Source organism: Scyliorhinus torazame, chromosome 9, assembly GCF_047496885.1.
Source record: "Scyliorhinus torazame isolate Kashiwa2021f chromosome 9, sScyTor2.1, whole genome shotgun sequence".
NCBI lineage: Eukaryota > Metazoa > Chordata > Chondrichthyes > Carcharhiniformes > Scyliorhinidae > Scyliorhinus > Scyliorhinus torazame.
Window position 1 is genome coordinate 147,388,756 of NC_092715.1, and position 16,806 is coordinate 147,405,561.

The window sequence follows — 16,806 nt, forward strand, 5'->3', positions numbered from 1 at the left end:
CCCTACCTATTAGCCCTGTGTTAAATTTAAACTCTTGCTTTGTTTAGAAAATCTTGGTGTTGAATGGCTAATTTGTTATTTATATTGTGAAGTCAACATAGTCCTAGATGAGCAAAGGCTGCTTTCCCCTTTGAGGGGGAGAGCTGACTGGTGTTGATTTAACCTGAGGATTCCCACATCACAGGCAAGGTTGAGAATGTGAAGCCTTCATGAATAACGTCAGCCGGTATGGGAACTGAACCTGCACTGTTGGCCTATTCTGCATCATCAGCCAACTGAGCTAGAAAACATTAGTGGTGAAACTTTGCCTTAATTGTAGCATTTTTGAAAGGAATGTGAAATGGAATAATTCTAATTAATCAACAAAAGAATTGAATAGTCCTTTACTTTTTAATAAAATATTCCCTTATGGTAAAAGTATTATGAAGTTGTTTTGTGGGGCAGTTCAGTATATGTTGAAAGATATTATGAGGCATTTCACGAACAGTTAGAAAATTGGTGTCCTGATCCTGAAATATGTCAAATGTTGATTAAAACAAACTCTGCAAGTTTTTATTTTCCAGCCCCACCAGCTATGGGTTTAAAGGTGGGCAGTGGGGGGTGGACAATGCTGCAGGAGCTGAAAAATTGATTCCACCAGCATTAAATGACAGTAGGAACATGTGCTCCCATCTGCCATGGCAGGTTGCCATTCCCACCAGAAGCCCCTATGAAGCCATTCCAGATCAATATGGTGTGGACATGTCAGAACTCACCTGGGGAGGCTTGCGGAGAGAGGAAGATGAAGGTTTCCAGCAATTGTAAGCCCTGAAATACCACATCCAGATCCAGCAGTGGGTGGGTGGAATTTCCAGGATGTGGATATTCGTGCTGCAGGCAATTTGCTGCACGAGGTTCTGTTGGGCGGCAATGGTCTGTGCTGGGGGTTACAAAATGGGAAGGAGAGGAATGAAGAGGTGGGGCAGGTCTAGAGTTGCCCTGTTGTTGGATGACCTTGGATAGCTGAGGTCTGGAGAGCCCAGGCTTACTTGGGCTGTTTTGCTATGGTGCAGCTGCTCACTCTGTGATCACAGAGGACAAAGTTGAAAGGGTCACAGACCAGGGAAATTCCGAATGGCTGGGTGCCCTCAAAAGTGTGAATAGAGATTCCAGGGGTGTCCAACAACCACTTTCAGTGCACCCTTTGGGTGCCCAAGGTCCCCTGCCCGACCCCTTGAGGAAAGGGGCACCTGAGGGTGGTCGAGGTGCCCATTCACCCCTTGCATAGCCACAGCAAGACCTCACCCATGGCTGCAGTGATGAGTGCAGCTCTGCGTGCACCCCCGACAGAAACTTGGTGTTCTGCTGAATGAGGTTCTCCATGGTGTTCACAAAACTCCCCATGGAGACTGTCATGTGCACACAGGTGTGGAACCATTGGAGAGCGGGTAGGTGGACTCCTCCGCTTCACATGCCACTCAATTGAGTGCCTCCACCACTTCTACCTGATGTTCCCCCACCTCTGGCATCATTTCAGTCCAGGCCATTCACATATCAGATGCCTCTTCCCCAGAAGTGAGTTTAGTTGGCCCTGAGTCCTCCTGCTGTGAATACATATCGTACAGTGACCACCAGAATGAGATTCTGCCTGAACTAGAACTGGTACCCACCAAGATGTGTGTTTCTGTGCTACAGGAGTGAGCAAGTAACTTCTGTGACAGTTCTACAGGGGCACTTTCCTTCTCCTGTCGAATGTCCTTCATCCTATGTGGTTTGGAATTACTGCCGAATATGACTTCTTCTGTCCTTCTCCTCTTTCTGCTGACACCTACAAGTGAAAGAAGAGAGAGCGAGTGACTGTATGATCTGTCCCAAGATGGAGGAATGCTTGAACCTTGGGTTTCTATGCAACTACATCATGCATGGATCCTTACTGGATAACTACTGCCACCGACTACTCCACCTGGACAGACTTAATCCTCTGTTCCTCCACTGCCAGCTCAGCTGCCCGCTCCTCAATCTCTGAGGTTCCTCAATAATAAAGATAGGCCCTCCCGCTCTCTCTGTTGTGCCATAACCAATGCAAAGACGAGATGGTGATGAGAGTAGTATCCAGTATCTATCTCATGCTTCCAGTCTTACAAATAACCTACTGGATTGTGTGAAATATGATTGATGCACTGCAGAATGTCCACAAGGTTTTTGGGGAAGAACCCGCCAGAGCAGTAAGACCATGCAAATAGAAGGATAAAGCTCACCTGAGGCATGTTATGTCATCAGCAGTGTTTGATGATTCCCTCAACCCCTAACCCAACTTTGCTCCCCCACAGCATTGGAGCTCTCTGTGTGGAAGGGTCAGGGACCAGCAGTGGCCTCTCCACCTGCAGATTAGATAAACAGCAGTGGAACTATGAAGCATCACCTTTTCACATTGAGTAGCTTTTATAGATGGGTCGCACTGATGGTGCCACTGAGGCCCATATTTCCTCTGGTGAATGTTCGTAATTGAGGATTCACTTACCCTGGCGGAATGAATTAGGTCATTAATGCATTTGCAGCACTGCAGGGCAGTCTTCCGGTGGAGACCCTGGGCAATGACCTCCCTGGCAACTTCCACCCACGCTGCGTCAGTCAGGTGGCTTGACCTGTTCCTTCCATCCTCGGGATACAGGATTCCCCTCCTGGCCTCCATTGCATTATCAGTACCTAAAGGGAAGTGTTGCTGATTCTCGAGACTGGAATTCCCTGGGCCATCCCTGCCGGGCCAACTTCATCCATGGGGGGGGGGGTTTGCAACCATGAAGGTGTTCAGACGCCTTTATAAATATGATGCTGTCATGTGGATGTACCTTTAAGTAATGGGTGTTTATCAAATAGCTGCAGTGATGTCAGTGTTTGGGTGGAGCTGTCTTTCTGTCTTTTACTTTTGTTTTGAGCTGGCAGCTGCAGTGTGTCTTAGTTTCGTTTTCAGTATTGGAGAGTTGCATTCAAAGCAAGAGGGTGTTCTGATCTCTCTCTCTACAAGCTAAAGAATGTCTTCAGCTCACTTGATGATTTCAAAGTAATACCAGTTTCTGTAGAGAATTTAAACCTGCTGCCTTTGTTAAAAATGGTTTAACTTATGGATGTTGCTCGGAAAGGTATTAAGAGTTACCATAAAGTATTGAATCTGTGGGGTTGTGTGTTGGTAGTTGATAAGATGTTTACTGTATGTTTATAAAATGTGAACTGGGTTCATAGAATAACATTGTTTTGTTTTAAAAATGCTTACGGTCTCTGTTGCATAACACCTGGAGAGTGGACCCTTGTGCTCCCCATAACCAAAATCTATTAAAAGTCGTGGGTCAGGTGAACTCCATGATATAGTTTGGAGTTTTCTAAACCCTGGCCCATAACAACACCAAGATATGCTAGCAGGGTACGTGTAACCAGCCCACGTCAATATGTTAGGAAACCCCTAACGGTTTCCTAACTGCATAATAAGTAAGCCCAGCATCATGCAAATTGGTGTGAATTCCCATTGGCCTTTGTGGTGGGAAACATTCCTGGTTCCTGGTCCTACCAAGGGACTTGGGCCTTAAATGGAACATCCCAATCCAAATTCTTCTATATTAGCAATGATGGCTCACTCTCAGTTGCGCCATTATTCTTCCAAACCTTTTTGAAATCATATCATTAAAAATTAAAGCTCTAAGACAAGACTTTTTAATGGTAATCCTTAGACGTGATGGTTTATCAAGGGTCAAAGCCCCTGGGCGGGATTCTCCGAGCCCGCGGCAGAGTGTCCACGCGGGCCAGGCCACATCGGAGGTCCCCCCGGGGTCGGACTCTCTTCTCCCCGCCCCGCCCCCCCCCCCCCCCCCCCCCCCCGCCAAAGGCCGCCACCCAACCCTTACACGCCGAAGTCCCGCCGGCCCAGAGCAGGTTAGATCGGCGTCGGCGGGACTCTGCTCTTTTCTGACGGCTGCTCGGTCTATCCCGGGCCGAGAATCGGCGGGCCGGCCGCGTAGAGTGGCCCGTGACCAGTGCTGCGCCGATTCTCCGTTCTGTGGAGAATCTCGGGACAGCGTGGCCCGTTCACGGGATTTCTCTGGCCTGGCCCAGGACTGGGAGAATCCCGCCCCCTGTATTTTCGCTGCTGTTCAGAATCTGCTCCATTAACACATTTGTTACTTCAGCTACAGAGAAAATTTCTCTCCTTGGAATATATTGCTTTTATTTACCTTGAACATTCAAATACTCAAACAACTACAAGTGAACCTTTTTGAAGAAACAGTCTTCTACAATTTTAAGTAATGTGTCATAGATGGTTTCCTCATCTCCATGTCTCCTAATATTTGTCACACTAGCTGGCGTACAATTATAATGGTTAATAGATCATCGTTTAGGCTGCAGTTTACCTTTCCCCTGCTGATGGTTTTGAGGCAGGGGAGTCAAAATCCAGCAGATGGATTTCCCACCACCGACCCTCCTCCAACCTGCCTGGAATTACGGGGATGGGGGTTAGCGAGGATAGATCAGCTGGCCTGCCCCCATCCATGGGCCTATCGAAACTCTTAAGTGGACAGTTTATGGCCACTGAAGTGGCTCATTCTGCCATCACTGATATTTTAGCCATGCCCAACACCCCTATGACTTAGCTGAGCTCCTTGGCATGGTTGGACTGCTGCTATTCACAAGTAGTGACCTGTCCTTCTGGTTGGTGCTGGTGAGACTACAGAGCTGCTGGCTATCCAACAGGTGGGTACTGTAGCACTAAACAAAATCTAGCCCTTTATCATCTTTTACAGAACAGTTATTCCACATCTTTGAACCTGGGAACTAGCAGGCTGTCCAACCTTAAAAGTATATTACTATCAAGCCCAAACCTGCAGTTATCAGTTGTCCACATGTGCACTTCTCTAAAGGAATTGCTGGATGACAATCATATCAGGAACTTTTCAATTTTTGTTTTCCAAGGATGCTGAGGCTAACTGTAGCTGCCTTATCTAGTTAGTATGGAACATTTAAGTCTGTGTGGCTGTTATTATACCAGTAGATTATTACAACAGATGAAATTACAGAGTTCACAATGATCCTTAAAGAAATGCAGGCATTACTGTTTACCTTGGTTGTTATAAAGAACTAGTAACAGAAAACAATTGAAAGTAATCTAAGTTGGATAGCCTTTAATCACCAGGCCATTGGGCTATTGATGGATTCTCAGTTTTTTAAAGTTTTTAGTGAAATTTTGTAACGACAACCTTCTCCCTTAATTAATTTGTTTATTTACTTGTTTAGGCTTTTTCCATTGAATTTTGTAGATGACTTTCAATTGTTTGTACAATGCAACTGGCCCAGAAACCCAAGGCAATGTATATCTAAATGGTGTTCTTCATTGTTCCAGTAACTTCTAGGTGGACCAGCTCACAGTAACTAGTTGCATTGGTGGCAAAACAAAAGGGAGAGGGGAAGAGACCTGAAGTACAAAATGTGCCCTGTCTGCCATTGTAGAATTGTTGATAACTGTGATGGTGATCTAAGAGTACCTGTAGTCATGAGTTGCGAATTGAGTCCGGTGTGACAAAAATGATAGGAGGGGTTACTGGGTTATGGGGATAAGGTGGAAGTGAGGGCTTAAGTGGGTCGGTGCAGATTCAATGGGCTGAATGGCCTTCTTCTGCACTGTATGTTCTCTGTTCTCTTTCCCAGAATACTTAATTTGCTATCAGAGCCCGTATTACAGTATTACAAGGAATTACTTGATTTGAATCACATTGCTTTGTTCAGGATATAAGTTATTGAATAGTTGAGACTTTCACCACTGTAACCCAGCCACAATCAACCAAATGAACTTAATTGTGTGCTATTTGTTCTATACCACCTTTAAACAAAGCTAGCTTTCATTATGAGAGAAGTACCTTAAAATATTGTATCTTGCAAATTGGTTCTGAGACCAATTATAATGTTTGTTCTTCTGATCTGACTAAATTTGAGCTCCGGTCCTTAAATTACAAAGAGGAGTGTTTGAAGCCACTTTGCATTCTATTCTAGCCTGTAGTACAGAGGAAAACATTTTTGCAGCACACGTGCCAAAATAATAGAATACTCCAGGTGTTGGCAGATATATCTGTTGGTGGAAAATGAGAGTATCCCTTTGAATTTCATTCCTGATTTTCTTATCTATGTTTCCATATTAGATTGTTTGATCATTCCATGGAAGGCTTTAAAAGTTGGGAATTCATGACTACTCATTGCTGGGGTGAAAAGGCAGCAGGCGACTGGGTCCTTGAAATTCACGACAGTCCTTCCCAGCTCAGAAATTTCAAAACACCAGGTACTTACAACAATGGCTTACTAAAAGTTTAAAACTTTCAACGTTTGAGTTACTTATGTTAAATAATACTTTACTGCTCCAGTATGGATTCCTAAAATAGTTTAGCATTGGATGAATTATTTAAACATTTGTAAAGAATTTTGTTAAATCTCCGGGACGAGATTCTCTGGCCTCTCTGCAGCATATGTCTTGGTGGCAGGAGGTGGCCCGCCATTGGCCGGCAGCAGGATCTTCTGGTCACACCGCTGTCAATGGGATTTCTCATTGAATCCACCCCACACGCCAGGAAACCCATGGCAGGGGTGTGCCATCAGCAGGGCCGGAAAATCAGCGTGAATAGCCGGAAGATCTCGCCCCAGATATTTGCTGAAGAAGCAATTCTGTTTACAAGTAGGACAGGTTTCAAATCACTGACAGCAGCACTGAAACAAAATTAAAGCTTTAAAGCATTTGCCCATGAGCAAGCTTGTCAAATATTCAAAGCTCATGACTAATATTTCTTCCCACATGCCTTGCCTGCAATGCAGAGTGTGAAAAAGTGGGTTAAGAGCTGCTCACTGTTTACAGTAGGATTGAAAGATAGCACAGCACCCTGCAATAGTGCCCATCTCGCCCTGTCTGCAAGGTGCTATGGGTGTAACATTGTCTATTCTACAGCGTGGGCTAAGCATCCTCCAGCAGTATCACGTGATATAAATGCAGCAATAGTTTTATCACAAAATTCTCCAAGTTACAAAAGAAGCTCTGTGCACAAGCATGTTTTTCCATTACTTAGCTGGAACATTACGCATGGGTGGAGACACAGCGCACCATAAGACAAAGCAAACCAGATTTCATTTATTCCTGAAATATAACACCACCACTACTAAGAAGCCAAGGGAGGGGGAAATGCAGTCTTACTGGCAATAATACAACAAGCCTAACAACATCACAAAAAATATTTTCCATTAATCAAAGGAGTGTATAGGGAGCACCAAGCTCCATCTAAGCCACAGAATGCCTGACCAGATGATAAACTGGTAGCCACAACATCCTTTGCAGCACAAAGCTTTGCCTACAAAATTGATCTGTTAGTACAAACTACTCAGCAGGAGTACATGCATCAGGGGGAAATTGGGAAACAAATAAGGTCATTTCCCCTGGTGAATGGGTTAAGTCTCGGAGGTTTAATTAGTTCTGGTCCCACCTGTTCATGAACTGTGCCATTACATCAAGTGTTACTGTCAGGTCTAATTTTGTTCCCTCGGGCAGAGTTTCCTGGGTAATTTCTTCCAGAATGTTTCGGAATGTGTTGTTAATCACTTCAGATCTGTTTATTTTCAGCCAATACATTGAGCAATAGCCTTTGATCAAATAATTTAATTTGCAAGTGGTTATGTGTTGAGCCAGGTTTTGATTTTTTTCAATGTTGTATTCCAAAGCACATGCTAAATGTTTCTGACACCACTAAAGGTTGTTCAGTTAAGAGTTTAAAAGGAGTTGTGAAAAAATTCATTTTGTTTTCCTGTAGACTTGGAGCTGAAGAGAAAATAATATACAAAAGACACACCAATCATGTTAACCAGTGATGGTTGTAATTAACATAATGAAACACTTCTTAATTTGAGATTGTCAAAAAGACCCGTTTTTGTATCTAGTTTATATTTGAAAAAAACCTTCAGTATGGCACAGCTGCTTTATGTGGCAATTCTGTGTTCAAATATGGATGGACGTTTGAGCCTACTAGTCGCAATTTTGAGTTTCTGATGGTAACTATGCCAGTGGGGTGGGGAAATGGGGTATGCTTTCCCAGTCATAGGAGGTTTGCATTGCTCACTCCAAGCCTGAAGATGTATCACATGCCAATCCTTGAAGCCTTGGTATGATCCCGATGTAGGAATATTTATATTATCTTCTGAAGGTTGAAGAGTTAAACTAGGAGCACAGAAGGGAAGTATAAGTACAAAAATTACAAGAACTGAAACTGAAGAATTTCATTATTTCTATTAAGTGTTTCTTGAAACTAAGCAGTCTGTTTCAGAAATATCATCACCCAATTGTAGTTCAGCCAGCCATGTCCAGCACTGAGCAATTCCAGCCACACAGTTCAGAGCATCTAGGACCCACAAGGCGCAAAACCCTCTTGAGTGTTCTGAAAGTACTAACTCCTTCTTTCAGAGACCTTGCAGAAAAACAAGTAGTTTTAAACAATGAGTGCTTGAACCTTGTAAACTTCAATTCTCATATCTGAGAATTTAACATTGGTAATGCACGAGATGTTATAAGACTAGGTATTTTGTTGCATGAAGTGAGAGAAAACTTCATTAGGACAGGACCTAATTAACTATTTCATTTCTGGATAATAGTTTCCTCATCAGCCCTGGTCGGACAAGAACATCACCTGCTAATATTTAGGATAAACATAAACAATTCTAGCATTTTCTTTTGTTCTTGGGATATTGGGTAATACAATAATATTCCGTGCCCATCCCATTTTCCTGAAACCTTTAAGAATTAAATATGTGGCCTGACTGGGTAGGGTACCAAGTGAAGTAAAATGATTCTCGAAGTAACAAGTATGCATGATAAACCTCAGAATTTATTAAAAATGGAACAGGTGTGTGGATGGGAAAAATGAACTGGATCTGGTGCCATGTGTACTTAAGAAAAGCCCTTGACCAGTCCTACAAAGTGATTTGTTATGTTGTAGGTGTAACATAAGCGGCTTTCTTGTGGTGCACTTTACAAAGGAAGGCTCAGACGTGGAGATAACTTCAACACATTTATTAAACTATTTTCACTTCTATTATTCGAGTTTGACACTACTGCTAATCCTACTATAGCTACCCAGACTGACTAACCAGCTGCTGCAATCCACGTGGTGGGTGTAATATTGAATCAACCCTGTCTCTGTACTCACTGACTGGCTCCACTGGAAAGAGGCAGATCATGCGTGTGGTGTCCTTTATATATGGGTTGGTGTAATGCCCCCCTGTGGTCGTGTCACATCCGTGTGTATTGTGAATGTCCATTGGTTGTCTCCTATCTAACTGATCTAGTGGCTGAGTGTGTGTGTGTGATGTCTTTGGTGCTCCCTCTAGTGTCTAGCTAGCCTACATGCATTTACATTGATGCACATCACCACATCCCCCCTTTTTTATATGTTCATATTTTCTGTACACTTTAAGAAAATTCAACAAAGAGCAGGTAGATAAGGTATATACAAGTCATGGGAACATTGCAATAAGTCCAAATCATCCGTGTGAGTCCAAAAACCATCAATCATCATGGTCAAATGTCTCTCTTGGTTATGAACGCCATCAACGTCCCTGTGCCACAGGAACCAAGAAGTGGTCAAATCACTTCGCTGTCTGATTTGGAGTCCCTTTCTTTTTTCAATGTTTTTGATGGTGCTGTCTGGTGGCATCTTGTAGCTGATGAGGTGTTGACGTTGAAGAGGTACCATCAACAGTATCATTTGAGGCCATGGATGTGCCATATAGTGAAGTTGGATCAGACTGTACATACTGGTTCTGGCCACATGCTGTGCTGGAAGGGTGATCCTGCTGAGAACCATTGAAGCTTGTCGAATTGGAAACAGAATTGCTGCTCGCATAAATACCTGGTGATGGTGTGAAACTAGAACCTTGCATCTGATAGGAATATGCCGTCTGGCCAGGCTGGGATGCAGCAAATCCTGGGCTGTAACTAAGGCATCCAGTCTGTAGTGCAGATTGCGCTTGCAGTAGTCCTCCTTCGGTCTTGATTCCATTAGTGGGCAATCTGTAGTGCTGGCCTGTTTGAGAATATGCTGCATAGACTGCTGGCTGCTGCATGCCTGAATACTGGGTTTGTCCAGCATGAGCTGTCATTGGCTGCACTGCTGGTGCGGAAAAAATGTGTGGGTATATCTGTGGTGAATATTGGTGTATTCCTCTTGGACTGTAGCCGCTGCTTGTTATTACTGACCCAGTGTAATTTTTAAGTGATCCATCTCCTGTTGTTGTGGCATCTGTTGTCACCCTGAGCATGCCATCACTGAGGTTGCGGCACTCCCTGTCTGGAGTAAAGTCCGTCTTACGTGAATCAGAGTCGCCGTTTGGTTGCTCCCCATCTGGAGTCTGATCTGTTTTAACTGAGTCAGTGTTGGTTTGTTGATGTTCCCCGTCCGGAGTCTTAGCAGGTTCACTGGGGTCAGCTGAGATTTCTTGAAGCTGCACGCCTGGAGTCGGAACATGCAGGAATGCATTGACTTGTGGAGAGGTTCGAGCGAATGAGGGTGGAAGTATCATGGTGTCACCGGAGTCACCAGTGATCTCACAGTGATCGTTGAATGCCTCTGTACACACTAGCTGAGGTCTGTCACTTTGCACGGGAAGTGAGATGCTGTCATCACTCGTCTCACATACAGTGGGTAGATCCTCAGTCGCTGCTTGTTGTTCACTTGGGTTGCGTAAATTGTCAGAGTCTTCATCGGGTGGCGCAAACAATGTGGGTGGACTGTCATTGTCTTGCTGTTGTCCTTCATTTGGGCTTGGACTGTCATCGTCGCTTTGTTCTTCACTGTAGCATGATAGACCGTCATGGTCGTCCTGCTGTGCACTGGAGCGTGGTAGACTGTCATAGTCTTCTTGCTGTTTACTTGAGCATGGCAGACTTGCATCGTCTGCTGCTGGTTGGTCAGAGGAGGTTGCTAGACCCTCATGGTCTTGTTCCTGCAAGGACTGCGCATCGGAGTCTTGCGTTGCTTCTATCGTGGAGGCTGTCCACGAGCTCATTGCGGAGGCTTGTGACACCTGAGTCACTTCTTCATGCAAGGACTGCGCTCTGGAGTCTTGCATGTCTTCTTTCGTGGAGTCGGGAACCCTGAGCGGTGCGTGGACCACGCTCTGTGTGGCAGCAGGCCGCTCTCTGTGGGCTTGCACTGCTCTCTGTCTCTTGGTTTCAGACTGCAGCATCATCCTGCACTCACGAGTTGGGCTGTCATATCTGCTGGGCTGAAGATCCTCAAATCCGCGTCTGCGCCGGATTCAATACGGGGGTCACCAATGTGCAAAACGTCTAGTTGCGGTTCGGATTTGGTACTGGGGTAGCCACCCAAGGTGAAAGGTTTGTCCAAGTCGTAGTCTTCTAGGACCATATCATCACTGTTTGCGTCGGAGCTGGCATTGGGCTCGCGAGGTCTAGAGAAAATGTAAAGGTCGGTGTCAAAGAATTCAAGGTCGGAATCATCAGTTTGGGCATAGGTAACTGCTTGTTGCAGGGTTCTTCGGAGGTTAGTTTCATTTCCTGGTTCAATTTGAGGCATTGTGCTGTCATTCCAAGTGAAGGAAGGTTGTTTTACGACTTTAAAAGATTTTTTCTTTGCTTTATGACGTTTCCCCTTTAAATGGGCGTGGTCCGGAGCCTCTGACGTCATGACGCATGTGACATAGCGCGTAGGAAGCTTTTGCGCATGTGCAGATCGCTGTTCTTTTACTGATGGCCGTTTTCGTGATTGCGTATGCGCGGCATCTCGTGCATGAGCAAAAGGACCTTCCCGTTCTGTGCGCTTCTCGCGCAACTGTGCCAGTGCAGACCCTTTAGAAAGATGGCCGCCGATCAAAACAGTTCTCCGCTCCAGGATCTCGGCCTCGTGGTGAGCACTGGTGCTTCTCTTACCTTTTCTTGCTGGTTGGAGAGTGTTTTCCTCACAGTATTTGCCGAATTTGTCCAGGACTGCCTGGAAGTCACTCCTGTTTGCCCCTTGGACCGTGGACCACGCTACCGTGGGGCAGCACGGTAGCATTGTGGATAGCACGATTGCTTCACAGCTCCAGGGTCCCAGGTTCGATTCCCGGCTTGGGTCACTGTCTGTGCGGAGTCTGCACATTCTCCCCGTGTGTGCGGGGGTTTCCTCCGGGTGCTCCGGTTTCCTCCCACAGTCCAAAGATGTGCGGGTTAGGTGGATTGGCCATGCTAAATTGCCCATAGTGTCCAAAAATTGCCCTTACTGTTGGGTGGGGTTACTGGGTTATGGGGATTAGGTGGGGTTACTGGGGTATGGGGATCGGGTGGAGGTGTTGACCTTGGGTAGGGTGCTCTTTCCAAGAGCCAGTGCAGACTCGATGGGCCAAATGGCCTCCTTCTGCACTGTAAATTCTATGAATGATGATGATGAAAACTTGTCAAAGCCTTGACAAAGAGTCATCGGACTCGAAACGTTAGCTCTTTTCTCTCCCGACAGATGCTGCCAGACTTGCTGAGATTTTCCAGCATTTTCTCTTTCATTTCAGATTCCAGCATCCGCAGTAATTTGCTTTTATCCAGTGTTTAACGCACTGCCACCTCTCTTCCAGGAATGCGTACCCTGAAGAAACCCTGCAGGGTTCTCTGTTCGGTTATCGGGTGTGAAGCAGTGGGTGCGCCTTTGTCAAAGGCCCCCATTTCCACATCGGACTTGCTTCAGAAGGTCATTCTGCATTCTCCCATCCCCACCCCTATCAACCTCTCCAATAAGTCTCCTCCTTCTTCTTTCCCCCCCCTCCCCTCACCCCCTCTGGCATGGCAAAAAATCTCTGCATTAATATTGTGGCTTTACTGGCAGTGCCCCACTCCCTGCCACTATTTCCACCCAGCTGCCCCACTTGGCTGCGGCTGCAAACTCCGCATACCACCGAACTCATCACACTTGAAAAATATTCAACTTGGGGCTGGACTTTAGCCAGCAATGGACATGAGAAGGAACAAATGAACTTGATGCTGCAGAGGATGGAGGATATTAATCTCCACTCGTGGTCCAAGATGAAACGTTCTTTCAGTCGGTCAGTGGATGGGAAGGGTGAATGCATTAGTAGTAGGGGAGAGGGCAACACGGTGGCACAGTGGTTAGCACTACTGCCTCAAAGTGCCAAGGACCTGGGTTCGATCTCGGCCCATGGTCACTGTCCATGTGGAATTTGCACATTCTCCCCATGGGCAACATGGTGGCACAGTGGTTAGCACTACTGTCTCACTGTGCTGAGGACCCGGGTTCGATCCCGGTCCCAGGTCACTGGCTGTGTGGAGTTTGTATATTCTCCCCAGTCTGCGTAGGTCTCACCCCTACAACCTAAAAAGATGTGCACTGTAGGTGAATTAACCATGCTAAATTGCCCCTTAATTGGAAAAAGAAGAAGTGGGTACTCAAATTTTTAAAAAATGTACCATAGGGGAGAGCAGCTCAAACAATACTGAGAATTATAGCTTCAGTCTTAGTTCAGTTGAAGGAAGTTGCAGTTCACGCAAGATTCAAACACTTTAGTAATTTTTCACATTCTTTAGAATTAAAAACTTTATAAATGAGGATCCTAAACACCTAGGGACTTAATATAAAACTTTTGCAAGTCCAGTTCAAAAAGATTGTGCTTTTTATTTTGTTTGGGTTTCAGGTGCTGTTGAGTATAACACATGTTTGATGGATGCCTATTTTCAATAGTTCTGTTAAATTAGTCCATTACTTGTTATGGCCTGTTACAACTCCCTGTCACCATGTTCGCTTTTTAGGAAAACTGAAGGAATGGTCTCTCGTACTTCATGGTACATCAGCACAGCCTTACTCATCTTCATATACAAGGACAGAACTGCTAAAAGTGCGATCCAACCCAAGGGAAGGTGTCCCTGATGACTACCCAGATGAGTATACTGGTAAGTTGAAATATACTGTAGGGAACATGCATATCGGTCACTTTTCTTGATAGACAATAATAGAGCAATGCATTGATTCATCCTGCTTTTTTTTTTGCTCCACCCCCCACATGCACACACAAAGGCACATGTACTAATTCATAGTGTGGAATCACATTCTACCCAAATTGCATTGGAGGATAGATTTTATTTTTGGTTAAATTACATTTTTTGAGCATTACAAATTTACGCGCAACCACATTTCAGCAGTTGTTTTTGCAGGATACCGTTCAAACTAACATTCTTGAGGAAAAAAGTTGAACTTCGCATAAGTCAAGATTACTTAAAGCCCTATTAAAAATTAACTTTTGTACATATGAAGCACAAGATTTCATTTTCTAAAATAAATGTACAGAATTTATACTTCAGTCTATATTTTAAACTTGAGTTTGACTTTTTGAATTGAACATCAAGCTTCTTTTTAAAGGACTATAATGTAATCTGTGTCCTATTGAAGGTTAATAAATAATGCTTTTGGAGTCATCTAAACTCACTGGTCTCTTTACGTTGGTGGTCCTGCACAATATTTTTGTTGAACTTTACTGCAATGTTGACAAAAGGATTAGTATATATTTTTGAAAGGTAAAGTTGACTCATCTTGCGCAAAAGGTAGCTCAAATCTCTGAAAGCGCACTCTAATTATGATCATTTGATGAAGAGTAAGGGAATCCCTCAGGTCATCAGATTCTAGTTTTTTAAGCTTACTAGTATGTTTTGTCTATTGCTATATATTAAAATTAGTTTTGATGAGGATCAAGTTGATTTTCTTCGCGGAAATGTGATGATGTTGCGATGTGGAGACCTGGCTCAAAAAAGGGCAGGAATGGGTACTACAAGTAATTCCAGCCCAACTCGTCCTGGAGTCACAACACAAGAGCATTAACTACTAATTCTTATAAAAATACCCAAAGTCTTTGGCCCTTGGCTGCCCAATAATTACAGTCGGCAGGTTAGAAATGTAACAATTACTGTTTATTTATAACAGGGGCTATAATGAAATACGCAGTAGATACAGTTGGTTAACTATTAACTTTACCTATCTCCCTATTTAGCTTGCAGATTAAAGTTTTTATTGCAGTCATTACTGGTCTTCTCTGCTCAGAGCTTTCCTGAAGAGGCAGGAAATTTGTTTCAGCAAAATTTGCTTTCAGTTCGTGGTTTGCCTTCAGGTCTCTATAGTTTCAGGAATCCAACACCCATAGGTTTTCTGGAGAGAGAGACAGCCCTCTCAGCAGACTTGTTTGAGAGAGTTAACTAGATCTTTCTGGAGAGGATTAGTTGGACTGTTTACCTCCATGCTGCTGGATTCAAAGCTCAAAGAAAACCATTTCAGTGGGATAAGATCCAATCACCACCTGTTAACAGACACAGCACAGCCTTATGGGCCAATTCATTGGTCACCAGCCAAACCAAACAGAGACCCAGTCCAATTTTCTCACTGGTGCTGGTCAGTCTGCAACTCAAGTTTAAACTAGCGCAGTGATCTCCCCTGCTTCTGGATTCTTTTGCTTGAATTAAAGACACAGGCTGCTTGCCTTAAAGACGCATGCCAATTAATCATCCATGAATCAAAAATGTAACGGCAAAAAGAAAACAAAGTTAATCCTCAGGTTAAATCACCACCAGTCAGCTCTCCCCCTCAATGGGGAAAGCAGCTCTCTTCTCCCCCCCCCCCCCCCCAAATGGGAAACAGCCTATGGTCATCTGGGACTATGGTGACTTTACCTTACCTTTACTCCCCATGGCACATGCAAGTGGTTACAGACAAGGAAGATGAGTTCAGAAGCATGCGTGTCTTGAGAGTTGGTGCACAGCTGAGGGCAGTAGATTTCTGGGTCACTGGGATCTGGCCTGCGTGAGGTGGGACATGTAAAAGTTTTAGACCATTTGCAATTCAACAGGGCCAAGAACATTATTGTTGCAGGGAAGTTTGGTAGTGCTGTTTGGAAGGCTTAGGGTAGCTTGGCAGGTGGATGGAAATCTGAGTGTAGAATCAGAAGGGAGAAGATCAAAGCTGGAATGGATGGTAGAAAATTAGTGAGTATGGGTAGTGCAGGATAAAAGGCTAGAAAATACACAACAAAGGAGTTTGGCAGTGCAAAATAGTATTTGCTTCAAAGCAAGGAGTCTGGTGAATATTGCAAATGAGCTGAGGGCACAGATAGACATTTGGAAATATAGCCATTACCAAAACAAGGCTTAAAGAAGGGCAGGAATGACACCTCAAAATTATTGTTATAGGATTTTTAGATGAGGGATGAAAAAAAAGGGGTCATAGTATTCATGAAAGAAACAATTGTGAGGAAGAATGATATGCTCAACGAAACATCAAATGAGACCACATGGAGTGAATTGGAAAAAGTAAAAAGGGTGAATCACACTCTTGGGAGCATGACTCTCAAACAGAGGGAGATAGAAGTTCAAATATGTGGGCAAATTTCTGAAGTGAAAAATAATAGGACTGTAATATGAGACTTCAACTATCCCATGAATAATTGGGGCAAAATCATTGCAAAAGGTAAAGAGGACACGCTCTTTTCATAGAATCATAGAATTTACAGTGCAGAAGGAGGCCATTTGGCCCATCGAGTCTGCGCTGGCTCTTCGAAAGAGCACCGTACCCAAGTTCAGACCTCCACCCTATCCCCATAACCTAGTAACCCCACCCAACACTAAGGGCAATTTTTGGACACTAAGGGCAATTTATCATGTCCAATCCACCTAACCCGCACATCTTTGGACTGTGGGAGGAAACCGGAGCACCCGGAGAAAACCCACGCACACACTGGGAGGATGTGCAGACTCCGCACAGACAGTGACCTAAGCCG

At 44.4% G+C, this 16,806-nt stretch overlaps 1 protein-coding gene across 4 annotated transcripts in view; it reads left to right on the top strand.

The window, feature by feature from the left end:
- Positions 1-16,806, top strand: part of pcsk5b (proprotein convertase subtilisin/kexin type 5b) — a 602,404-nt gene that overhangs the window by 306,061 nt on the left and 279,537 nt on the right. For all 4 annotated transcript variants that reach the window (XM_072516608.1, XM_072516609.1, XM_072516611.1 and 1 more), the window contains exons 13-14: positions 6,159-6,295; positions 13,799-13,939. In XM_072516608.1, the coding sequence (XP_072372709.1) occupies positions 6,159-6,295; positions 13,799-13,939 (278 nt within the window). The remainder of the gene's footprint in view (positions 1-6,158; positions 6,296-13,798; positions 13,940-16,806) is intronic.